The sequence below is a fragment of the Macaca thibetana genome, chromosome 2 (genome assembly GCF_024542745.1).
Source record: "Macaca thibetana thibetana isolate TM-01 chromosome 2, ASM2454274v1, whole genome shotgun sequence".
Classification (NCBI taxonomy): Eukaryota; Metazoa; Chordata; class Mammalia; order Primates; family Cercopithecidae; genus Macaca; species Macaca thibetana.
This window is the reverse complement of record NC_065579.1, coordinates 87,538,347-87,564,227: the sequence shown is the minus strand read 5'-3', so window position 1 is coordinate 87,564,227 and position 25,881 is coordinate 87,538,347. Positions and strand designations below refer to the sequence as shown.

At 41.2% G+C, this 25,881-nt stretch overlaps 2 protein-coding genes across 12 annotated transcripts in view; one reads left to right on the top strand and one right to left on the bottom strand.

Moving 5' to 3' along the window:
- LOC126948402 (kelch-like protein 24) overlaps window positions 1–25,590 on the bottom strand; it is a 172,850-nt gene extending 147,260 nt beyond the window's left edge. For 2 of the 11 annotated variants that reach the window (XM_050780154.1, XM_050780164.1), the window contains exons 1-4: window positions 25,463–25,541; window positions 24,910–25,000; window positions 17,639–17,701; window positions 9,931–10,911 (exon numbers count right to left, since the gene is read on the bottom strand). In XM_050780154.1, coding sequence (XP_050636111.1) covers window positions 9,931–10,850 — 920 coding nt within the window. In that variant the 5' untranslated portion in view covers window positions 10,851–10,911; window positions 17,639–17,701; window positions 24,910–25,000; window positions 25,463–25,541. Of the gene's footprint in view, window positions 1–7,138; window positions 7,262–9,930; window positions 10,912–17,638; window positions 20,549–24,909; window positions 25,001–25,462 lie in introns of those variants that run through there. The other 9 variants (XM_050780155.1, XM_050780165.1, XM_050780157.1 and 6 more) reach the window with 7 other exon arrangements.
- LOC126948954 (WAS/WASL-interacting protein family member 1-like) lies at window positions 23,506–25,467 on the top strand. The gene is made up of 4 exons (XM_050781380.1): window positions 23,506–23,520; window positions 24,280–24,564; window positions 24,708–24,794; window positions 24,937–25,467. The coding sequence occupies exons 1-4, from the start codon at window positions 23,506–23,508 to the stop codon at window positions 25,177–25,179; spliced, it is 630 nt and encodes a 209-aa protein (XP_050637337.1). The 3' UTR covers window positions 25,180–25,467.
- Window positions 25,591–25,881: the final 291 nt, after the last annotated feature.

Sequence of the window (25,881 nt, the reverse complement as noted above, 5' to 3'; positions counted from 1 at the left end):
CAATCTCCTAACCTTGTGATCTGCCCGCCTCAGCCTCCCAAAGTGCTGGGATTACAGGCGTGAGCCACCGCGCCGGGCCAGAGCTTTTAAATTTGGTTGAGGACACAGTATCAATTTGTGTGGTAAGGCTTTCCACCTGAAACTGTAATAGGTAGGACTGCTTCTATATGAAAATGGCTATATTGATCAAAAGACTCAAAATGCCAACTTTTCAAAACTGGCAATTATCTAAGAATTTATCATCAGAAACTAATCATAGACATGCTTAAATATGTAGCCACAAAGATGCTCATCTTACTTAATGGTAAAAAATTAAAAACAAATGTTGGGATGGGTGGGTTGCAGAATACTCATGTTATAGAAAGACATTTACCACATACTAACTGGTAAAAACAGACTATGAAATAGATCACAACCCTGTAAATGAAATAATAAATTCATACAGAAAAAAAGAGAGAATACTTTGGTAGGCTAAAACAGGGGGAGGATCACTCGAGCCCAGGGGTTTGAGACCAGCCTAAGCAACATATGGAGATCCTGTCTCTACAAAAAATACAAAAATTAGTCAGGCATGGTGGTGTGTGCCTATAGTTCCAGCTACTCAGGAGGCTGAGGTGGGAAAATCGCTTGAGCCAGGGAGGTCTAAGCTGCAATGAGCCATGATCGCGCCACTGCACTCTAGCCTGGGTGACAGAGGGAGACCTCGTCTCAAAAAAAAGAAAAGAAAAGAAAAGAAAAATGCCAAAGGTTTACAATGTTACCTTTTCGAGCTGAAAATTTGGGTAATAATTTTTGCTTCTCTCATTCTCTAAATTTTCTCCAATTAACATATTGCTTATTTTTGTTAAGAAAGAACAAAAGAACAAAAAGAACACCACCACCTTACTATTAATGGTTACTACTGAGTATGTGCTCAAGCTAGTACGGAACGGGATTTTCAGTCATCACATTTCTGCTACATGATTCTGCTCCCATGACCATAGGTAAATATCCAGAAAATGTTGTCTGCTATGTCAGAGATTATGTCTCCCCAAGAGAAGGACAGATTCATTCTCTCTGACTGACAGAACTTGTAATATGTCAACCCCAAACCTATGTATGGCCATATTCTGCCAGACTAATGGGAGGGAATGATGCAGACATGCAGAGAAAAGCAGAGGCAAGAGGTAGAGAGAAGGCACTGTATGGTTTCTGATAGCTTTTTAGTAGCCTGTTCCAGTCTTCTTTGAGGTCTTATCGAATTTTTGCTCCTAGGTCCTACAAGGCACTGATTCTTGTATCTTTTTTTTTTTTGAAACGGAGTCTCACTCTCTGTTGCCCAGGCTGGAGTGCAGTGGCACAATCTTGCAATCTCTGCCTCCTCCCGGGTTCAAGCCATTCTCCTGTCTCAGTCTCCAGAGCAGCTGGGATTATAGGAATGCACCACCATGCCCAGCTAATTTTTGTATTTTTAATAAACACAGGGTTTCACCATGTTGGCCAGGCGGGTCTCGAACTCCTGACCTCAAGTGATCCACCCACCTCGGCCTCCCAAATTGCTCAGATTACAGGTAGGTGTGAGCCACTGTGCCCGGACTCTTGTATCCTTTTAATACATTTCCCTTTTATGCTTGAGCTGGTGAGTTTGTTTCTATTTGCAATCAGAATTTGGATACACTAGAGTTCAATGGATTGCAGAAAAAAACCAACAACCTACAAATGACTTTCAAACTCAGGAAAAGATGCTCAATCATTTACACTAAAAAAGTAAATGCACACTTTGGGAGACCGAGGTGGGAGGATCACTTGAGCCCAGGAGTTTGAGACCAGCATGGGCAACAGAGTGAGATCCTGTCTCTACAAAAAACAAATAATAATTAGCAGGGCATGGTGACCCACGCCTGTAGTTCCAGCTACTCAAGAGGCTGAGGCGGGAGGACTGCTGGAGTCTGGGAGATTGAGGCTGCCGTGAGCTACGACTGCATCACTGTACTCCAGCTTGGACAACCAGAGCAAGAATCTGAAAAAAAAAAAAAAAATAGGAGGAAGGAAGGAAATGTAAATGAAAATTATGAGATAACACTTTCACTTTGCAGAGTAGCAAAGATTTATAAAAACTAATGTAAATAAATTATACTGGCAAAGGAGTGCAAAAATAGGCACTTTCTTATTTTTGCTGAAGTATAAATTGAAAGGCAATTTTTACAATACCTGTTAAGATTTAAAATGCAAATATCCTATGACTGAGCAAGTCTACTTCTAGTAATTCAAACTATAAATTAACAGTGTAATGTACACAAAGACAATGTACAGGAATATTCACTAAGTATCGTTTGCAATGGCAAAAAAATGAATTAGAAACAACCTAAATATCCATAAAGAGATTGATTAAATAAATTATGGTTTATCCATAAGTAGGACACCATACAGCTCTTTCAAAAGAACAAGTCTGACATTTTCTATAATAGTAATAATAATGAGATCTATATGTGATGATATAGAACAGTTTCCAAAATACTTTTAAGTGGGAAATGCAAGGTGAGTGCTGTACCCCACTATCTGCATAAAAAGAAGTAAGGAGGCATTCACACACAACTATGCAAATAATAGTTCTGTTTTTGTTTTTTTTTTTTTGAGACAGAGTCTCGCCTGTCATCCAGGCTAGAGAGCAATGCTGCGATCTCAGCTCACTGCAACCTGAGTCCTGGGTTCAAGTGATTCTTGAGCCTCAGTCTCCCAAGTCGCTGGGATTACAGGTGTCCACTACCACGCCCAGCTAATTTTTGTATTTTTAGTAGAGACAGGGTTTCACCATGCTGGCCAGGCTGGTCTCGAACTCCTGACTTCAGGTGATCTGCCCGCCTCAGCCTCCCACAGTGCTAGGATTACAGGCGTGAGCCACCATGCCCAGCTATACAAAGAATACTTCTAAAAGAGGTTCAAAAAACTAGTAATAAAGGTATCCTTTGAGAGCAGAATCAAGGGTTCTCTGAAGGGTCAAGCAGAGGGAGATTTACAATGTATACTCTTTATGTAAAAATATTTGAGTTCAAAACAACATTGAATTAACATATATATGTGTGTGTATATATATATAGACTGTAGGCCACTCATCCTATAATATAGGAAAATAGCATTCTTCAGTGGGATTGGAATAGGAATTCAGAACACTAACTTTGAGCCCTGGCTCTGGTACTAACTAGCTTTGTGACTAGGAGCAAGTGAGTTAACTGTGCCTCAGTTTTATCACCTGTAAAATACAGAATGAAGGGATTTATTAAATAATCATAAAACACTATTTCTTAAGAAAAAATATATTTAGAACTCCCTTGGTCTTCTCATTTGTTTTCAACAGGAACTTGAGGCTTGCCTTCAATACGGCAATTAGATTCCTATGATCACTATATAGTAACTGATTATCAGGTAAGAGATAGTAGAAAATATTAGAAGAGACAAGTACTGAATGGCTGATTCCAACCTCAAAATGATGAACTTACTAAGTCTTAGCTATGTCTATTGCTCAGTGGAGTCTGGCAAAGGGCATCAATTTTTTTCAGACATGAACAACTTGCCATGTATGGTCAATATATCAGAAGACACTTGCCCAGTTTAATGCCATCCATGTTTCCTCTTGGGAACCTCATTTTGTAGGCAGCCCAGGCCTACCAAAATGGAAAATTAGCATCTATCAGGGGAAATGGCTCTTTCCAGGGAATTGTTATGGTAGGTGGTAACCATGTGGATCAGGACAGGATGCGAAAGCAGTAGCATCAGAACCACACTACCACACAATCATGAGTTTAAAAGTTTGGTATTTAGGCTGGTATGGGAAATATGGAAATCAGTATTTGGAGTAAAAGAGGGGGAAGAAATGGAAATTAGGTGTACTAGAGATCAGAATCAGACTGTTAAAACAATAGTCAGGAATACGAAACATCAGTTAGGGACCATAGAGTAAATATCACAGTTTATTCATGAGTTGGGATGAGGTTGGGGCAGAGAGGCCCATCACAAGCAGAAAAGTAAGTTACTTTTCTCCAGATGAAAAGGGTTGAAGCCTAGCACTTAGCATACTGAGATGGCACATATACAGGTAACTCAAATATTTATTAGATGAAATTTAAGACCTGCTTAAGTTAGCTACCATATTAATTCTCTACCGAGTTCAAAAGTATTTCTGAGCCCAAACATACATCTAAGTAATTTTTTTTTTTCTTTTGAGACCGAGTCTCGCTCTCTCGCCCAGGTTGGAGTGCAATGGCGCGATCTCAGCTCACTGCAAGCTCCGCCTCCTGCCTCAGTCTCCAGAGTAGCTGGGACTACAGGCGCCCGCCACCACGCCCGGCTAATTTTTTGTATTTTTAGTAGAGACGGGTTTCACCGTGTTAACCAGGATGGTCTCAATCTCCTGACTTCGTGATCCGCCCACCTCAGCCTCCCTAAGTGCTGGGATTACAGGCGTGAGCCACTGCGCCCGGTCACATCTAAGTATTTTTTTTTTTTTTTTTGAGACGGAGTCTCACGCTGTTGCCCAGGCTGGAGTGCAGTGGCGCGATCTCGGCTCACTGCAAGCTCCGCCTCCCGGGTTCCCGCCATTCTCCTGCCTCAGCCTCCTGAGTAGCTGGGACTACAGGCGCCCGCCACCGCGCCCGGCTAATTTTTTGTATTTTTAGTAGAGACGGGGTTTCACTGTGGTCTCGATCTCCTGACCTTGTGATCCGCCCGCCTCGGCCTCCCAAAGTGCTGGGATTACAGGCTTGAGCCACCGCGCCCGGCCACATCTAAGTATTAATATGAACTTTTTCTACCTCAAATGTTTTCCACACTAATATTAAACTTTTGAGCTAGAAACAAGTTTCAAAATCATGTTGGGGAGTCAGGAAGAGGGCCGAAGGAAGAAAGGAGGAAAGAGAGGAAATTAAGAATGCTAAGGGCGGTTTGGCATAGTGGCTCATGCCTGTAATCCTAGCACTTTGGGAAGCCTAGGTGGAAGGATCTCTTGAACCCAGCAGTTCGGCACTAGCCTGAGCAACATGGGGAGACCCCATTTCTACAGAAAATAAGCCAGAGATGGTGATCCATGCCTGTAGTCCTAGTTACTTGGGAGGCTGAGGTGGGAGAATCACCTGAGCCTAGGAAGTGGAGGCTTCAGTGAGCAGTGATGGCACCACTACACACCAGTCTGGGTGACAGAGTGAGACCCTGTCTCAGAAAAAAATAAAATAAAAAAAAGATGCTAAGGGCACACTGAATGAAGGCAGAGGATGTAGTGCAGTTATACAGTATCATCATTTTTGAAGAATGTCTATTTTTAAAATTTTAATTAATTTTTTTTTTGAAACGGAGTCTCTGTCACCAGGCTGGAGTGCAGTGGTGCGATCTTGGCTCACTGCAATCTTTGCCTCCCAGGTTCAAGCAATTCCTCTGCCTCAGCCTCCTCAGCCTCCCGAGTAGATGGGACTATAGGCACACTCCACCATGCCTACTAATTTTTTGTATTTTAGTAGAGACGGGATTTCACCATGTTGGCCAGGATGGTCTCAACCTCCTGACCTTGTGATCTGCCCGCCTCCGCCTCCCAAAGTGCTGGGATTACAGGTGTGAGCCACTGCGCCCGGCCAATACAATTTTTTTGAGTCAGGGTATTGCTCTGCCACCCAGGCTGGAATGCAATGGCCTGCTCATGGCTCATTGTTAACCTCAAACTCCTAGGCAAGTGATCCTCCTGCCTCACTCAGCCTCCCAAGTAGCTAGGACTACAGGTGCATACTACAATGCCTGGCTAACTTTTTCTTTTTTTTCTGTAGAAACAGGGTGTCATTATGTTGCCCAGGCTGGTCTTGAACTCCTGGGCTCAAGCAACCCCCATGACTTGGCCTCTCAAAGTGCTTGATTACAGGTGTGAGCCTACAGCCATTGTTTCTAAGATTTACTCCTGTGATTAGTCTCTACTGTTTTTTCCACACACCTAAGGGTTTACAACTGGCAGGGCAGATTATCAAAGCTTTCATGCTCTTAAATTGGCCTATATCCTCTTTCTAGGAAACTAATTACCACACTGTTTTTAATATAATGCATTTTCGGGTTTTCTCTGTCATTTAAGAGACATGTGGGTATACAGGGAGAACTTCTATTATGGGTTGAGCTCTGGACAATACTTGGCACAGAATAGATACTAAAGGAACACTGGCTGATAAAGAGAGTATAACCTAACTGTACATTGTAGGGATTAGACTGCCACCACCCTAAACCAGAGTTAATCTCTGCATCACTAATGGTGGGACACCCAGATATGCTGTGACTCCTAATATGATGCAATATAATATACACATTACATAGGATTAATTCTAGCCATAAATATTTAACTTATATTCATCTAACTGAAGCTCATAGAACCAACTTCCAGTTTCCAGGAAACACAGCTAAATGATGCCATAAGGAAGCAATGAGACTGATCCAAAAGGTAGAATATTTTTCTGGACAACTTCCCCATTGACAAGTTAGAATCATGAAAAAGAAACTGTTTTGAAGTAAAAGAGATTTCATAGAGATAACCTGATGTAGTGAGTAATCGCAGTTCGGATCCAGGTTTATTAAAGAACAGTTTGGAAGACTGGGAGAGTCTGAATACAGGTTGCGTATTAGATAATATGAATTATTATTATTAACTTTAAATGTGCTAATGTTATTTTGCCTGTTATTTTAAAAAGATGCATAGTCAAGTAAAAAATATATAAAAATTTAAAAAGAAATATATACATACAATAAAAAATAAATAAGATATATAAAATTTGAAAAAGAAATATGAATGAATGAATGAAAGAGAAAAGTCTGGGCTGGTTTGGTAGTCAACAGCATGCATGGTAATTAAAACCATGAAAATAGATGAGATAAGGTCACCTAGGCAAGTACATAAGGGAAGACAAAGAGATGTGAATCAGGCAGATAATATTTCAGGCTAGATGTAGGAGTAAGAACCATTAAATTGAAAAAGAGCAACTGGAGACATAGGAGGACCATGAGGAGAATGGCATTCCAGAAGCCAGTGGAGATATTTCAAGATGGATAAGGCAATTAATAATATCAGATTCAAAAGAGCTCAAGCTGGATAAAGACTGAAGAGAGGCTAGCAAATAACAAACAGAAGGTCAGTGATGACCTGATTGAGAGGAGTTTCAGTAGACTGACTGGAGCAGAAGTCAGAGGAATGAACTGCTGTTGAAGAAGTGGATTCATCACTCCTCTTTCAAAGAAGTTTGGAGTTTCTCAGAAAGATGAGAACCTGTACAAATAATACACATTGTTCAGATAATGAAATTCCTAGTGATTAATGCTAACATGTTGTGGGAATCAGGAGACCAGAGAGATCACTGGGTGAAACAGGAGTATTTTATTTAGGTGGCCACCAACTCAGCAGATGAACAGCCAAAGTCCAGCTGGAGCTATAATAACATTATCTGCAAAGCCCCCCAAAAATGGGTTCCAAAAGCAAGTATGAGAAAAACAAGTTCTTTCAGTGTCCCCCTAAAATTCTCTCCCCATCCCATCATTCTTTGTTCTGCTCTCATAACTAGTTTTGTAACTATTTTTGCGAGTTTGCAAAGGTTTTATAACTTCCTGTTTTTCTCTCTGTAACATGGCAAAGTCACAAAACATGCCTAAATTGCAAAAATCTGTCACAGTATAATTAACTGCCTTTCTTTTGCTTCTGCAAGCCTGGTTTCCCTGCCCTGCAAATTTCGCACCACTGGCTAGCCACCCCACTTCAATAGCATAAATAAAAGTCAAGCCCTGTCTTTGTTCATTGCTCAGCCTTTAGATGTTCATCTGCTAAGCTGGTGGCCACCTATATAAAATCCTCCTGTTTCACCCAGTGGTCTCTCCAGTCTCCTAATTCCCACAGCAAACATGCAGTAACAGGTAAGTGAAAGAAGGGACAGAAGGTGATAACAGAGTTATAAAATAAAGGATTCCTCATGTAATGCCCACATAAAATAAATATCTGCTATCGTATTTTTAAGAGTCTGCAAATTCAATAGAACTATAGTTTGGTTTTTATACTTGTCTCTTAGAGAAAGGTGATACTGCAATTTATAAGTAGATGTTTCACTGTGGAAATAGATTTGTTCCCTTAAAAACTGAATATAAAATACATTTTTGGAAATCAAATAATTAAGTAAATTAGGAAAAGTATTTCTTTAAAGGAGTGATGGGACTGTTAGGCTGCAATCTGATTGCATTCAAATTATGTCTTTATAAATATTAGTAATAAATGTCTTATTTTGATTTTACAACATATAACCCTTGGTTCCTACTCTAATCCTATGAGATATGCAGGCTGAGTATTATTAGCCCCATCTGACCTCAGACCATTCTGTCTGCTACAGGGCTATTTGTCTTGGAAAAAGGAGTGATTTTCCCTTTAGAGGGATACTCTGTGTTCATACAAGTTCTCAAAGAGCTAATAGTCACATAGCTCTGAAGCTGTTTAGTTTTCTTTATTGATACATTATTCAAACTAGTATAAATTTTAAAAACAAGCTATCTCACAATATGCTGAACTGTAACATTCCAAAACAATGATAGTCAAAATTTAAGGTCAAAATGTGGTTTATGAGCTACGCTATAGTAAATTTACAGACAAAATGGAGATGGCTTAATAATAAACCAATAATAAACTAATAAAAATACTAGTTTCACAACAATGTAAATATACTTAACATTACTGAAATGTATAATTAAAAATGATTAAAACAGTAAAGTTTATGTTATATGTTTTTTACCACAATTAAAAAAAAACCAACACCAACATTAGCTTTGTTAGAAAAATATTAAAAGGATTAAAAGGATAGTTTACTGTTAATATTTCTCACAATTGCTTATTCACAATAAATATTCTTTCCACTATTAAGGCATGGAGATTATTTTTCTATAGTTCTGAATTAAAATCTATAGGTATTTTATAGAAATAACATTGGAAGAAGATACAAATATGCTACAATATTTAACTGCATTCTACCCCCTAAGCATACATTTTCTAAATTCTCTATAATGATGACATAATTTTCACATTCAGAAAAAAGATTTTTTAAAATTGAGATTGATATTAAATGTAATAACTGTGGCAATTAAATAAGATTTTAGGCCTGGATTTTACATCTCAGAATTCATTCAATGTATACCAGCTTATTTACTTCACCTCTGTATTTCATGCTTCTATGTTAGGACAAAGGCCAGTCTGTGGATGTGCAAACATTTTTTTTTTCTTTTTTTTGAGACAGAGTCTTATTCTGTTGCTCAGGCTGGAGAGCAGTAAGAGCATGACTCACAGCATCCTCAAACTCCTGGGCTCAAAAAATCCTCCCACCTCAATCTTCTGAGTAACTGGGACTACAGGGCTGTGCCACCATGCTTGGCTAATTATTTTTAGTAGCGATGAGGTCTCGCTATGTTGCCCAGGCTGGTCTCGGAACTCCTGAGCTCAAGCGCTCCTCCACCTCGGCCTCCCAAAGTACTGGGATTATAGGCATGAGCCCCTGTGCCCAGGAGTAAATTTTTTTTTTTTTTTATAAGTAGAGGCAGTCCAAGAGAGCCTACTAAAGTCTTAGCTACCCTGTATCCAAAGACTCTTTGGAAAGAAAAGTGGAATGGTTTGGGGCCCTACAAAGGTTACGAGAAATTAGTAGAAATATGTTGAGATACGCACAGTTGCAAAGACCCTTTGCTACACTGCTTGATAGCACAGAACAACAATAACAAAAAATGCTACTGTTGAATCTAGAATTCACTAGGAGAGACATTCTAGTGACTTATACAATCCAAAATAAATCTAAAATTATATACAGCCACAGGTAAACAGTGCATATAAATGACGACACTGAGATTGCATTCAGGAGGTTTAAAGACATTTTTAAAACTTTTGTTAACTATATTCGAAAACAGTCTTCTCACCTGCGTGGCCTAGTCCTTGGGGACATCATTTCATTCCCAAGTATGTGGTACCGCCGTGCTTCATGCAACAACTGATAACACTCAGGAGAATTCTGGATCAATTGGTCCACTTCAACTGTTTGAACAAAGTAGTTGGGATGCAACAGAGGGAGTCTCACATGTGTCAGGAGCTCATGTAACAGTGGTCTTCTCAGATCAACGGCACGATAGACCCAACGCATGACGGCTTCAAAAACCATCTCCTCTTTACCAATAACAAGTTCATCGCTACAAATATAATCAATAAGTTCATCTTTGTCAAGCTCAAGAAATTCTTCATGCTGGGATACATCCTCAAAAGTCTGTAATGCAAAATTTTTGCACTTTGTGAAGAGTGTTTTGAGTGAATGGGTATCAGCAAAGCGCTGGATTCCTAAGCAATTACAAGGATCAAGTTGCTCCTCCAAGAACTTGGCACATGCATCACGGAGAACACTAATCTGAAAGAGGCTTGATGTCTCAAAGAGATATTGTACATTCTCTGTAGTGATCTTCACCTTTCCAGTATAAACATACTGCAAAAAACATTCCATAGCTTCAGCTAAAATACCATTGATCTCAACCAACATTTCTCGGCTTTCCCTGTGGTCATTACAAAACATAGCTCTGAAGTAGCTGCTACAGGCTGAGAGCACAGCTCTATGGCAAGGAAATTCTTTTCCTTCCACACAAATGATAACATCTGTGAATAAGCGGCTATCTCGAAATTCATTAAATATCTGGAGTATGTTTTCAGCATGGGATGATCCTGAAGAGAAGTCAAAAAACTCATGACCTGTCAGAGATTTGGGGTCCATTTCAAAAACTTTACGCTTAGTTGCTGGGGAATCACGCACCCCAAGATCCTCTCTGTTTAGTCTGCGTCCCAATATTAGTACCATTGTTACATCAGTTGACTATATAATTGTTGAGAAATGACTGTTAGGGATCTTCTTTATGTGGCTAAAAGTAAAAAAAGGAAAACATTTCAATATGCAAAAAATTCAGTATTCAAATTACATAATTTCATTTTAATATAAACACTACAACAAAATCACATAATTAATATATTTCATATAGGGTACACAGCACTATCTCATGTTAATAAAAACTGATAAACAAAAATTTGCATTTGGACAATTAGAACATTAGGGGTAATTTGCAATAATACTCCTTAAGCTCCCCTTTTCTAGCTGAAAGGATACTATGTACTTTGTGAGTTACTAATCTTCCATTTCCTCCCCATTTACAGAGCTGAGTTTCATACTATTGACTGTAGAGTTAAGTCAGAATGGTGTAAGACAGAATTTGACTACAGTTAGAATTCTAACATAGTTATCTTTCTTTTTAAAAAATCTTCTTTATTTTGAGACAGGGTCTCACTCTGTCACCAAGTTTGGAGTAAAGTGACATGATCATAGCTCACTGTAACCACAAACTCCTAGGCTCAAGCGATCTTCCTGCCTCAACCTTCTGAGTAGCTGTGACGATGTGTGCGTACTACCATGCCTCGCTAATTTTTTTACTTTTTGTAGAGATGGGATCTTTCAGCCTCTCAAAGTATTGGGATGACAGGCATGAGCCACAATGCCTGGTGAAATAATTATTATCTTAATATAGAATTCCTAGAGAGGAATTTAGCTATATCTATTAATAGCCTTTAAAAATATGTATATTGTTTGACCAGCAAGTCCTTTTTTTTTTTTTTTAAAGTACTCTCTCCTAAGGAAATAATCAGAATTATGTGGAAAGATTTATCTATACAGATGTCCAATGCTGTACTGATAGAAAATACTCAAAATAACCTAAATGCCCTGTAAGAGGGGATTGGTTAAACCACAGTACATCTTCTGGCTAGAACAAAGTCTATGCAGCCATTCTGGGCGGCAGAGCGAGACTCCGTCTCAAAAAAAAAAAAAAAAAAAAAAAAAAAAATTATATAGACTAACGACACGGGGAAGTAGTAACCACACAGTAAGTGAAAAAGTAGATCACAAAACATGCCAACAGAAAAAATAATGTATCTGTGAATCTAGGGATAGGATGTACATATGCCAAAATGTTTTATCTATCTTCTCTATTTTCCACCAAAATGTCTATTATAAAATGTAATATTCATTTAAAAAATTTTCATGCATGTTATCTAGGTCTTGTTCCCTTTCATTAATAAGAAACACCCCAAAAACCCCTCAGAAATGACTATCAGTAAGTAACTGATGGACTGAGGCACTTGGCTATAGCCATCAATTCTCTCTCTCTCTGTCTTTTTTTTGGAAACAGGGTCTCATTCTGTCACCCAGGCTGGAGTGCAATGGCGCGATCTTGACTCACTGCAATCTCCACCTCCTGGGTTCAAGCGATTCTCCTGCCTCAGCCTCCCGAGTAACTGGGACTACAGGCACGTATCCACCACACCTGGCTAATTTTTGTATTTTTGGTAGAGAAGCAGTTTTGCCATGTTGCTCAGGCTGGTCTTGAACTCCTGGCCTCAAGGGATCTGCCCACCTTGGCCTCTCAAAGTGCTGGGATTATAGGCATGAGCCACGGTGCCCAGCCGAATTCTCTTTATTTTTTTTTTTATTACTTTTTTTTTTTTGAGAGGGAGTCTCGCTCTGTCGCCCAGACTGGAGTGCAGTGGCGCGATCTCGGCTCACTGCAAGCTCCGCCTCCCGGGTTCACGCCATTCTCCTGCCTCAGCCTCCGGAGTAGCTGGGACTACAGGCACCCGCCACCACGCCCGGCTAATTTCTTTTTGTATTTTTAGTAGAGACGGGGTTTCACCGTGTTAGCCAGGATGGTCTCGATCTCCTGACCTCGTGATCCGCCCGCCTCGGCCTCCCAAAGTGCTGGGATTACAGGCTTGAGCCACCGCGCCCGGCCCGAATTCTCTTTAATATTAATTTTAAGGAGATTCTTCTACTCTCTTTCCACATCTTCAGAAGTTGATACATGATTCAAAGTATATTAGTAATTGGTTTAAGACCAAAGAGTATCTCATCTATTACCATACTCTCAGAATTTCATATATCCCTTGTAACGTTCCCAACTTCTTGAAATATTTCAAGTCAGACATTCAGGCCTAAATATGGCAGCAAAAAGAAGGCAGCTAAAGGATGTCACAGATAATACAATCTAAAAAATGAGATGCCATCCTACATTCCCAAGCCACAAATAAAACTTGAGACTTGAAATTTAACAATATTAAGGCTGCATTTTGAGTACCCTGTCATATATTAAATTGTACCCCACTTTTTAAGTGACACAAAGGGAAATAAAATATGCAATATCAAAATCAAGAAGAACTCATTCTCTTATATATGGTATTCTCTTCTTTTTTATGTTCTTATTTATCTCCATCCTCACTTCTCACTGTAATGCCCCAGATATCCTACTTCCAATATTCACTAGATACTTGGAATTTTCATGAATTATCTCACTGAATTTACTTAATATTGCAGCTTTTACCATCATCATCATCAACAAATATTTATTATATGCCCACTATTGTCAAGATACTGTACTAGGCGAGGGTTTACAGAGATGTAAGATATTGTTATTGGAGTTTTTTGTTTTTGTTTGAGACAGGGTCTCCTCATGTTGCCCAGGCTGGAGTACAGTGCCATGACCTCGGCTCACTGCAACCTCCACCTTCCGGGTTCAAGCGATTCTCGTGCCTCAGCCTCCGGAGTAACTGGGATTACAGGCACATGCCACCATGCCTGGCTAATTTTTGTATTTTTTTAGTAGGGACAAGTTTTGCCATGTTGGCTAGGCTGGTCTCGAACTCCTGAGCTCGAGCAATTCTCCCGCCTTGGGCTCCGAAAGTGCTGGGATTACAGGCATGAGCGACTGCGCTCAGCCTGTTTTGTTTTGTTTTGTTTTGAGACGGAGTCTCGCTCTGTTGCCAGGCTGAAGTACAGTGCTGCCATCTTGGCTCACTGCAACTTCCACCTCCCAGGCTCAAGCGATTCTCCTGCTTCAGCCTCCCAAGTAGCTGGGACTACAGGTGTGCGCCAGCACACCTGGATAATTGTTTGTATATTTAGTAGAGACGGGGTTTCACCATGTTGACCAGGATGGTATCAATCTCCTGACCTCGTGATCCACCCACCTCAGCCTCCCAAAGTGCTGGGATTACAGGCGTGATCCTTTTTATTTTTAATTTTTTTGAGCCGGAGTCTCGCTCTGTCCCCAGGCTGGAGTGCAACTCCAGTGCAAATCTCAGCTCACTGCAACTTCCACCTCCCAGGTTCAAGCGATTCTCCTGCCTTAGCCTCCTTAATAACTGGGTCTACAGGCATGCACTACCACGCCCAGCTAATTTTTGTATTCTTAGAGATGGGGTTTTACCATGTTGGGCAGGATGGTCTCGATATGACCTCGTGATCCACCTGCCTTGGCCTACCAAGGATTACAGGCATGAGCCACCACGCCAGGCTTTTTTTTTTTTTTTTTTAATAGAGTTGCAACAAAACATATTCAAACAAGATAAATAACAACATAAAGTAGCACAGACAATATGTCCCATCGGTACAGACAGCCTAGTTCCTCCTTAAACTTCTATTACATTTAAAAAACATCTCTTCCTATCAATTAGCACTTCAACTTCCTGAAGTCTAGGTGATAGGATTTTCTCTGGGCAGATATATGCTAGGTTATTCTGACCATTCGGGGAAAAATACATGGCTATAACAACATCTGAAGGACACCTAAATGATTGCATGCTACACAGGATCTTTTCTGTTTCTCTGTCTATCCCCCAATTGTGCAGGTAAAGTCAGAAAAAATCCAAGCAATTTTATCAGTCAAATGGAATAAGACTAAAGTGAAATAAATACTATTTTCATTTGAAATCACTAGGGTGGAGAGTCAGAGGCAGTATGTTGATATCTTTTTTTTTTGTTTGTTTCAGATGCAGTCTTGTTCTGTCGCCCAGGCGGGAGTGCAGTGGCACAATCTTGGCTCACTGCAAGCTCCACCTCCCACGTTCAAGCGATTTTCCTGCCTCAGCCTCCTGATTAGATGGGACTACAGGCACATGCCACCATGCCCATTTTTGTATTTTTGGAAGATTTTTGTATTTTTGGAAGAGACGGGTTTCACTATGTTGGCCAGGCTGGTCTTGAACTCCTGACCTCAAGTGATCCACCTGCCTTGGCCTCCCAAAGTGTTGGGATTACAGGCGTGAGCCACTACGCCTGGCCACCCTCATTTCTAAGTTTTAAAAAAATAAAAATAAAAAATAAATTTCAAATGTACAAACATACAGGCATTTTCTAAATACATAACAAAGCTTTGTGATGTAATATAATATTTACGGCAATGGAAGTTCATGGAGAAGGCCTATTTAAATGAACACATATAAAAGTAAAGATAAACACAAGACAATGCTTACTAATGGCTGGTTTTGGAGTAAATGTCAACAAAGTAACTCCCACAAATTTAGTTAGTAAAATTAGTTTCTCTTAAATTTGAGGAAATATTTTCCTCTACATGTATGTTATGGTCCAAACAAGCTAGATTTTTAACTTCAATCCAATTATGTTTTGCAGATTTTAGGTAACAGACTTGCCTGAGAACAAATAAAAGCTCTATTTAATTAATTTTAATACCTAAATGAATAAAAATGTATGAGTTTAAAATATTTTGTTAGTTTTAAAATTTATTATCACTACTAAAAAAAGGGGATTTCTTACCATCTCTTTTAAGATTTTTCTGATTACTCAGAAAGTATTCATGTTTGCCTCATTACAGGTCATCCAACTTGCGTTATAGTTACCCATATATTTGTGTACATGTCTGGATGCATGTGCACACACACAGCTTAACATTTAAAACTCCTTTTATAATGCATAGAATGACTTCCAAATTCCAGGCTCTCACACATGAGCAGTAGCATATCTATCAAACATGCTTTTAATTTGAAGTTATCTCAATAACTGTTTTATAAACAGAAATGTATCCCCCTTATCAAGAGAGACCACTACTGTGCCTGAATGTCAATTTTTTTTTGTTGTTGAAACTTCAAAAAGTTCAATGTATGTAATATCACAAGTAATTCAAAAAGGGAACATTTCAACTATGATAAACATAAACTGTGATGACATGGAATATAACTCATATTTTAATCTTAATGCCTTATTAATCTAGACTCAAATTATGGTTGAATTAGCTACAAGTCAGGTACCCAAATCAAGAACCTATTATTCATTCCAGCTTATCTAGTTTAACTTCTTACTGCATTTCAGGTTCAAAAAATTCACACAAGCGATTGTGACTTTGACTAGAGATACAATTATTGGTATTAACAACAATGGAAATTGTGAGCTTCTTCCTGCATACATTTTCATTTTCTCAATGTTTAAATGAAAATTTGTTCATAATACAAAACAAAATAGCACATTGTAGGAACTAAGAATTTCCCTTTGGCTAGAATGGACAAGTAGGAAAACACATATAAAAGTATACTTTGTTTTCTGTATCCAATGATCTTACTCTAATTTTATTACATAAGTTTGGGAACAGTGTGTTAAGTATTAATATAAAATTGATTAAAATTTGTATCAATTAAGGGTCTGTCTTTTTATGCTATTTTCTGCCCCTTATTTTCATAGTTGGCTCCTTGATTTGTTCACTGACAAAAGAGGTCTTCCTCTCCACTACTTTTACCCAATAAAAAATGGAAAATCCTGGATTAGAACACCTATAAAATCACCTTGCATTACAAAGTCTTCAACAGCAATGAGATATTTGTTTACTGCTCTGTATGTAAAAGAGACTATCTCATAGATCTTTGCAAACAGCTTCAGCCTGCTGCCTCCTGACTTTCGGGCATCTTGACTTCCTCTGGACTTTCTGAGAACTCTCCCATGACTGGTCTCCATAATGACACCAAATGTAAACACTTCCTATGTATAAATGATTTGCATGAGGGCATCTTAGGAGTGTGAGATTCATTCAGAATGTATCTTTTGGGCTTCCAGATGTAATTCGCTAGTTTTTGCCTTCCCATTTTATACAATAAAGTAATACAAAGATTAGCTGGGCGTGGTGGTGGGCACCTGTAGTCCCAGCTACTCAGGAGGCTGAGGTAGGAGAATCGCTTGAACCCGGGAGGCAGAGGTTGCAGTGAGCTGAGATCGCACCACCGCACTCCAGCCTGGAAACGGCGAGACTCCATCTCAAAAAAAACAGAACAAAAGGAAAGAAAATGTTATTCTATCTCAAAGTACGGTGTCTAATATAGGTTCAGGATTGATCAAAATGAACTCATAATGTATAATCAAGCAAACGAAACATAAGATTACAGATTGAGCCATTGTAGCATTTTTGCAAATATCACAGCAGAATTATTCCCATCAGGAAAAAGTAAATAACTAAGTAGGCATCTCTAAACAAAATTAGTAGGAAAAGTTTCTTTCCAAAGAAACACAATGACTGAAAGTTGTATCTACATGAGTTAATGGATATAAGTTGATCAGACAGGAATGAGGCTCTCAGGAAAGCACAGAAGAGTGGGTAAATATTTAGTAACAGAAATGATTGTCACACTGCCGTTTTTTGTGATCGTAAGCATAGAGTCATGCCTTGTTACTCTGATTGGCTTAAGTGATCTCTGGTTAAAGAAAGGAAAATGGTTTAAATTCTCTAATGACAACGTTTAGATAGTTTATACATACTATAAATATACCTTTTTAGCATTTGGTTGATCAAAGCCCCAGTCAAAATATGTGTGTTGTTTTAATTTCCACACCTAAAATAAAGGAAGAATAGCAACATATAAATCTGATAGTTGTCAGTTCATGTACAGTTGTCATTATTTACTAATATGTTGAACAAAGTTTTTAGTAAATTCTAGTTTCTGACTGCAGTTCATTTTTGTATAAAAATAATTAGTGAATAACATCTCCTTAAAGCAAATTAATAATTTAATGCTATTTTACATAACTAGTTTTCTTATTTATCAACTTCCTTGACAGTTTTTTTGTTTGTTTGTTTTTTGAGACTGAGTTTCACTCTTATTGCCCAGGCTGGAGTGCAATGGCACGATCTTGGCTCACCACAACCTCCGCTTCCCAGGTTCAAGCGATTCTCCTGCCTCAACCTCCCGAGTAGCTGGGATTACAGGCATGTGCCACCATGCCCAGCTAATTTTATATTTTTAGCAGAGATAGGGTTTCTCCATGTTGGTCAGGCTGGTCTCGAACTCCTGACCTCAGGTGATCCACCTGCCTCGTCGTCTCAAAGTGCTGGGATTACAGGCATGCGCTACCGCACCCGGCACTTGACAGTTTTATCCTGGAGTGTTATCCTGCAGTAAAATTTCTTGAGTGAAAAATGAGTAAAAGAAAATTCATGTCAATAGCAAGCTAATGGTAGCACTGAAAAAACATGTACTCTGTGATAATTCTGCATTGGATATTTGAAGAGTGTCTGGAAATTGATGTTTCATCCAAGTTTGGGGCCATGAAATAATTCTAAGAGTTAGCAAATACTTATTTTTTAATGTTTTAATATATAAGTGTATATTTCCTCTGCCTTGAATCTTATAGAAACTTAATCCCCATATCCCATAGAAACCAACTAATTCAGCACAATTCCTTTTATTTATTTATTTATTTGGTGGAAAGGGATAAGAGGAATGCTTAAGAGAAAATACCAGAACCTTCAGCTGTGTACAGAATAGCAATAGTATTTAAACACAAGTGGTTCTGGTTTCTGGCCCAGATATCTTTAAATAGAACTTGTAAATTCTTAACAAGTTTAGACAAATTCAAAAGTTCATTCCAAAACCAAATATAAATGACCTTTTTTTAAAAACATGTACACACAAACACATATGTATACCAGACTGTGTTATGATCATGAAGTGAATGCTATCCTGTGTTTCCTTACTTTCAGAAGTGAGCCTGACTTGTATGTACCCTTGGTAAAAAAATATTGCAACTAGGGCAAATTTGGGAATTGTTACTCCCAGCTAAGTAAATATTCCTTCCCAATGGACAATAAGATCCTGAATCAATGTAGGGATTCAGGTCAATTCAGGAAACGTTTATAAAGAACCTAGTCTATGTCTGTCACTGCGTGGCAAATACTGGATTCAGATCCAATTTTGGACTCTGTGGGATTGGCTAAGAGTAGAGCCAAACAAGAACTCCAAGACTGGTACTAAAATAGATTCAAATTCTTAGCAGGTGCAGATTGGAATACAGCCTTTTATAACCAATCTGGTCTAGAATTATACCTTATGGGGTAGAAAGCATAAGGCAATTCACCTGGGCATTTTCTATGGATTTTTAGGTAATACCAACCTAATCGGTAAGGGTAAGGGATGGAAGAGAGAGGGTACAAAGTCTGAAGGAAATGTGTAATATCAGAATCAATCTACAGCGTGAGTTTGTACTCAAAACAAGCTTATGTTTCCTTTAGCATGCAGAAATTCTATACAAAGAGGTTACTAACAGCCTTAAAGATAGTATGGATTAATGAGGGGCTTCTAAAAACTAATACCAGAAAATGAAGGAACCAACAACATCCTGACTAGCGTAGCCCCTAAAACTTGTAGTAGTGAACTGCTGCATGCTATGTTCTACGCTACTCCATTTTCTCAAAGTTAACCTTGAAAGAACATCACAGGAGATGACAAGAAAGTTTAACCAAGAGGTTTATCTTGAAAGATATATAGTAACTCAAAAGAAGGAAAGCCAGAAAATAATTGCAATATAGTAAATCTTTTTTTTTGTTTGTTTTTTGAGACGGTCTCACTCTGTTGCCAGGCTGGAGTGCAGTGGCGCAATCTTGGCTCACTGCAACCTTTGCCTCCTGGGTTCAAGTGATTCTCCCGCCTCAGCCTCCCGCCTAGCTGGGACTACTGGTGCGCGCCACCACGTGTTTTTAGTAGAGACACGGTTTCACCATGTTGGCCAGGATGGCCTCAATCTTTTGACTTCGCGATCCACCTGCCTCGACCTCCCAAAGTGCTGGGATTACAGGCGTGAGCCACCGTGCCCAACCAGTACATCTTTTATTTTAAAAATAACCAGAAAATTATATATAGTAAGGTACTACACAAAACCAAGCAAATTTTTATACATTTCAGATATTTTCACCCTATAGTCTCAAAAGCTAATTTATTTGATTTTTTAATATCATAATTTTTAAAAAAATTATTTTGCACTATCAAAATTTCAGTTTAAAGAATTACTCTGCAGCAGTGGTTCCTGAACCATGTTTTACAAATGTAATGTTTAAAGCCCAGCCTTCAAGCTATTTTCAACATTTCCAGTTTCTTAATGGAACCACCAAGCCCATATTTACCCACCATGAGATAACAGAAACCGGCTGGGCGAGGTGGCTCATGCCTGCAGTCCTAGCACTTTGAGAGGCTGACGCAGGCGGATCACGAGGTCAAGGGTTCGAGACCAGCCTGGCCAACATAGTGAAACCCCGTCTCTACTAAAAATACGAAAAAATTAGCCGGGCTTGGTGGCGGGCACCTGTAATCCCAGCTACTCGGGAGGCTGAGGCACGAGAAACGCTTGAACCCGGGAGGCGGAGGTTGCAGTGAGCCGAGATGGCGCCACTGCACTCCAGCCTGAGCAACAGACTCTGTCTCAAAAAAAAAAAAAAAAAAAAAAAAAAAAAAGAAAAGAAAAGGTAACTAGTTGGTAAGAAACCAACTAAAACCTTGAGTTTCTTTGGATAGAATGATAGCAACTAGGGATTATCCCATGTTTATTAGAACCTCAAATGCGCAATACACTGTATGACTTTGCTTGATGAGAAACAAAAGAGATAGCTGTTGATGACAAATTTAGGAAAGCTTAAACAACGTGTCAGACTAAGCAATATGGTTCTTTAACTAAAAAAGACTACTACTGTCTCTTAAATCACAGGAAAAAAAACCCCGAATTTCTCCAGTGTTTCTCTCCCTCAACTTAAAACTTCTGGCTACTGATACTCTCCAACCCTAAAGGAAGAAAAAAATTTGCTAACCATCAGACATCACACCTGGTATACCAAGGTGCCGCATTGAGCCTACTCATGCTTCTGACTAGACTTGATGTGTAAATTTAATGTTGTTTGGTTTTATCTTGCTAACGTTTAAGTATTTAATGCATTGTTTTATTCTATAATCAAAATACTTATAGATATATGATATGGTTATGTTTTCTGATAGCAAAATGGTTTTGGTTTTTTATTTATTTTTGAGATGGAGTCTCACTCTGTCACCCAGGCTGGAGTGCAGTGGCATAATCTTGGCTCACTGCAACCCCCACCTCCCGGGTTCAAGTGATTCTCCTGCCTCAGCCTCCCGAGTAGCTGGGATTACAGGAGCGTGCTACCACACCAGGATAATATTTTCTGTGTTTTCTCTTTTTTTCTTTGTTGTTTTTTTTTTTTTTTTTAGTAGAGATGGGGTTTCACTACGTTGGCCAGGCTGGTCTTGAACTCCTGACCTCGTGATCCACCTGCCCCAGTCTCCGAAAGTGCTGGGATTACAAGCATGAGTCACCACGCCTGGCCCGGTTTTGGTTTTTTAATTAAAATTAAATCTGTAAGGATGCCAGCAAGGAGCTCTGCCACCTGAACAAATTTGAGATTTTTTTTTTTTTTGAGACAGAGTCTCGCTCTGTTGCCAAGCTGGAGTGCAGTGGCGCAATCTCAGCTCACTGCAAGCTCCGCCTCCCGGGTTCACACCATTCTCCTGCCTCAGCCTCCCGAGTAGCTGGGACTACAGGCGCCCGCCACCACACCCGGCTAATTTTTTGTATTTTTAGTAGAGACAGGGTTTCTCCGTGTTAACCAGGACAGTCTCCATCTCCTAACCTCGTGATCTGCCCACCTCAGCCTCCTAAAGTGCTGGGATTACAGGCATGAGCCACCGTGCCCGGTCACAAATTTGAGATCTAGTATTTTACATGACTTCTCTATGAATAAAAGCACATAGTCAGTAGTTTATATTTACTTTCGTGGTGACACTAATTATTTACAGTGGTAGCATTTGGAAACCTCAGTTAAGAGTAAAGCCCACCTTTTTTTTTTTTTTTTTTTTTTTTTTTTTTTGAGATAGAGTTTTGCTCCTGTTGCCCAGGCTGGAGTGCAATGGCACGATCTCAGCTCACTGCAACCTCTGCCTCCAGGGTTCAAAGGATTCTCCTGCCTCAGCCTCCCAAGTAGCTGGGATTACAGGCACCCGCTGCCACCCCCCCCTAATTTTTGTATTTTTAGTAGAGACGGGGTTTCATCACGTTGGCCAGGCTGATCTTGAACTCCTAACCTCAGGTTATCCGCCTGCCTCAGCCTCTCAAAGTGCTGAGATTACAGGCGTGAGCCACTGAACCCAGCCAAAGCCCACTTTTAAAACATCAGTTTAGTAGTCTTTAAGATGTGTCAAATGTTGAAAAATTTTAACTCTGGGATGATGAATATAGGCAGAGTGCCAAACTCTTCAATTTAAAAAAGTTTGCTTAATTATTGTATTGTTTATTTTTTGAGACAGGGTCTCACTATGTTGCCCATTCTGTTCTCAAACTCCAGGGCTTAAGAGATTCTCCTGCCTCAGCCTCTGGAGTAGCTGGGATGACAAGCAAGCACTTAATGTGTTTTTAATAGGAGAAACAATAGCAATTTTTAAACGTCAACAGTTGTCAAGTGGCTATATACTCTCTAGTTGTTTCAGTCACACCAGAAGTAAATTATACAAAAATGCATTTTTCATATGTACACTTGTGAAGATATTTACTGACATTTTTCCATTATACAGTCCGTACCCAAATATTTATTGAAAAAAGTGTCCCAAATTTCTAGGTATGACAAAAGTTTAGACAAAAACAACTGTGGTCACTTATTTGATAAATAGTATTTATTTTTCACAGGCTTGACCTCTGGGTTTTAATGAAATGGGAGAAAAACAAGGAAGTTAAAAAAAGGTTACTGAAAAAGCATTAAGGTTCAACAACCTGGACGAAAGCCAGGAAAGTTTAGGTTAAAGCTGGTAGTCAGCCCTAACTCAGAATATTATTTCTTCTTCCTGTTTAGAGACTTAAGTTGCTGGCTTTGTTTGAATAAGCAAGCCTTTACTGAGTGATGGTTTTACTTCTTCAAAAGTTTAGATGATTGCATTTTGTACTTATTTAGATACATTAAATACTCTCAATGCACAAGTGATGAGGCAGTTCTGATCACAGGAGCTGCTCATTCCGGTGTAACCATCTCCTCTGGAATTTTAAAGAATGCATAACCAATGGGAACTGTTCATATTCAATTCCTGCTTCATCCAGGGGAGCTCAAACTTCCTTCTACAAAAATGTATTAAGTCTCTGCCAGGCACGGTGGGTCACGCCTGCAATCCCAGCACTTTGGGAGGCTGAGGCGGGCAGATCACCTGAGGTCAGGAGTTCAAGACTAGCCTGGACAACATGGTGAAACCCCGTCCCTACCAAACATACAAAAACTAGCCGGGTGTGGTGGCGGGTGCCTGTAATCCCAGCTACTCGGGAAACTGAGGCAGGAGACTCGCTTGAACCTGGGAAGCGGAGATTGCGGTGAGCTGAGATGGCCTTAGTGACAGTGAGACCACTCCACTCCAGCCTGGGTGACAGAATGAGACCTTGTCTCAAAAACAAAACAAGTGTATTAAGTCTTGAGTGAATTCCTACATCTGCAGAAGAAAATCTGAGAAAACGCAAATACCCTATTAACTCAAGAGAATACAAAAACCATTTTCAACCCACTATGGCTAAAAATGATTGGTCTTAAAGATTTTATTACCGTCACCTTAATTTATAATTTTAAAATGACACAGTTGCAACCCACTTCTCAAACATTTTGAATTACCACGGGAATTAAAACATAGAAGTGTGTGACCTAGAATCCCTCAAACAAGGAAAACAACTCATCCAAGACAAGTATGGAAGAATCTTTACCTTTTAGGGGAGCATCTTTAAACTATCTTTTTTAAATAGAAGAAATCCGCTTTTAAATCTCAGCCAACAAGAAGCAGATTTTAAATCTATTTTACAACCCTAATAAAAACCAACCTCTTAGCTGGTGGACCCAGTCTGTAGCTGCAAATACAAAGACGTGATTTTTGAAAAGCTGCCCACAAGAGCAAGTGATTAATCATTAAAATCCACTAAAATCAATTGTGAACAGCCACTGCCTCAGGGGCGACCGCGGGGCCCCCTAAGATGTGGCACTGTGATCTATATTTAGCTATCTAAACACGTTTACAGAACTGGCAACAACGAATTCGCAGGACTTCCTGAGCACCACCCCGGCAGATAACGCGACACTAGTTAAAGGGTGTTAATTTTCCGGTCCTCGGAGGGCGGGCCACGGTTGCCGACCGCTGCGTGCCCAGAACTGCCTGCAGAATCAGGCAGCAGCCGCGGCAGCCACGGAGGCTCCCAGCCACCCGCCGCAGGGGCGGGAGCGCGCGCCGCCCGCATCCGCGCCGCCAGGCTCCACTCCGGCCGCAGCTGCAAGAGCAGCGAGAGCGCGCGCTCCCGCGCGTCCTACAGATCACCTTCAAGGGGGCGGGAAGAATGGCCCCGGACAGGCCCACCTAGTGACAATAAAAACTCGCCAATAAAAACTCGAACTCGCCCTCGGGTACCGCCCACAAGCCGCCGCAGGCGCCCAATCCCCGCCGCGTTAACAGTCTTCACCCGGGGTGTCCAGAACTTGGGGGCGGGTCCATTAGGAACTAAATTAAGAAACCAAGTCCTGGAGTGGTAAGAAGGTGGGGAGGTTAGGCGGGGACTGCGGCGGCTGAACGCCCGCTCCCCCGCCCGCCCTGGCTCCCCCGGGACGGCCGCAGCGAGCCCGGTGTCGCGATCGTGGTAAACAAAGGCTCGCAGGGGACGGGGGCGGGGGTAACGGTCAGGTGACAGTGCCGAGCGCATTTCGCAATCGCTTTAATGGGGCTTCGCTGGCCCGCTGCCCCGGGAACCCCACCTTGACCCCGTCATTCCTCCCGGACAGAACCGACGGTCGTCCCACCAAACGGGAAGGCTGGATTTGAGGCGGTCCCACTCCCCCGCGCTTCCTGAAATAAAAAGCAGCGCCCCGTTCGCAGCCCATCGGCAACAAGCAGCACCCCCGGCGGCGCCCGGCCCCGCGGCGACTAGGCGACCGCACCTGCGGCTACCCCCAGTCCCGGCGGCCACCCCCTCCCACCTCGCCCTTGCCAGGCCGCGCCAGCCGCGCCACGGTTCCGGGCCGTAGTGCCAGGAGGCGCGGGCGCCCTCCCTCAGGGCTGTAGCTACCAAGCGGGGAGGAAGAACCCCCAGGGAGACCTGGAGGCCCCTCGCCTCAGAAAGGGGCCCTGCAGACCAGCTGCAGCCTCTCCGCAGACCGCCAATCTGGCTCCGAGAGGCCGGCCGCCGCTGGCTGCCCTCCCGCAGACACCCCGGTGGTCAGGACCGCCGCCGCCCCTCCGCCCCTGAGGACTCAGACTCTGGCCGGTTCCTCGCCTTTCGGCCGGTCCCGGAGCTGTCACCCCCGGTACCTCTCGGCGAAGGCTGGAAGCAGCCAGCAGCGGCGAACCCCGCGGTTCCTCAGCCGCCGGCGGCGCAGCGCACTCTCCAGCGCCGGCGTCTTCTCCAGCCACCAGTCTCTGCCGCAGCTCACAACAAAGGAAACATGTGACCCTCCGGGCCAAAACACTGAGCGTCACCGACCCCTGGCCAATCCGGGTGGGCGTCCTCCGCCCCGGGGGACCCCGGGAGATGTAGTTCTCGCTTCCCGGTGGCCTCCGGGGCCACCCGGGGCTCCAGCCATGGGGTGGGTGTCGGGCGCCAGGAGGACTAGACCCACTCCAAGGGCTGCTGACTCAAAAACACTTTGTTTTAAGTAGAGATAGTTAAAAAAAAAAAATGCCTTTTGTGTAAGGAGCCGAGTGAGAAGCCGGAGTCGTTTGTTTCTTTC

Excerpts from the sequence above, each read along its gene's own strand:
- LOC126948954 (XM_050781380.1), top strand. Across the intron at positions 24,565-24,707 it reads AAACTCGAACTCGCCCTCGG|GCGGGGACTGCGGCGGCTGA; the intron begins GTACCGCCCACA and ends TGGGGAGGTTAG. Across the intron at positions 24,795-24,936 it reads AGCCCGGTGTCGCGATCGTG|AACCGACGGTCGTCCCACCA; the intron begins GTAAACAAAGGC and ends CCTCCCGGACAG.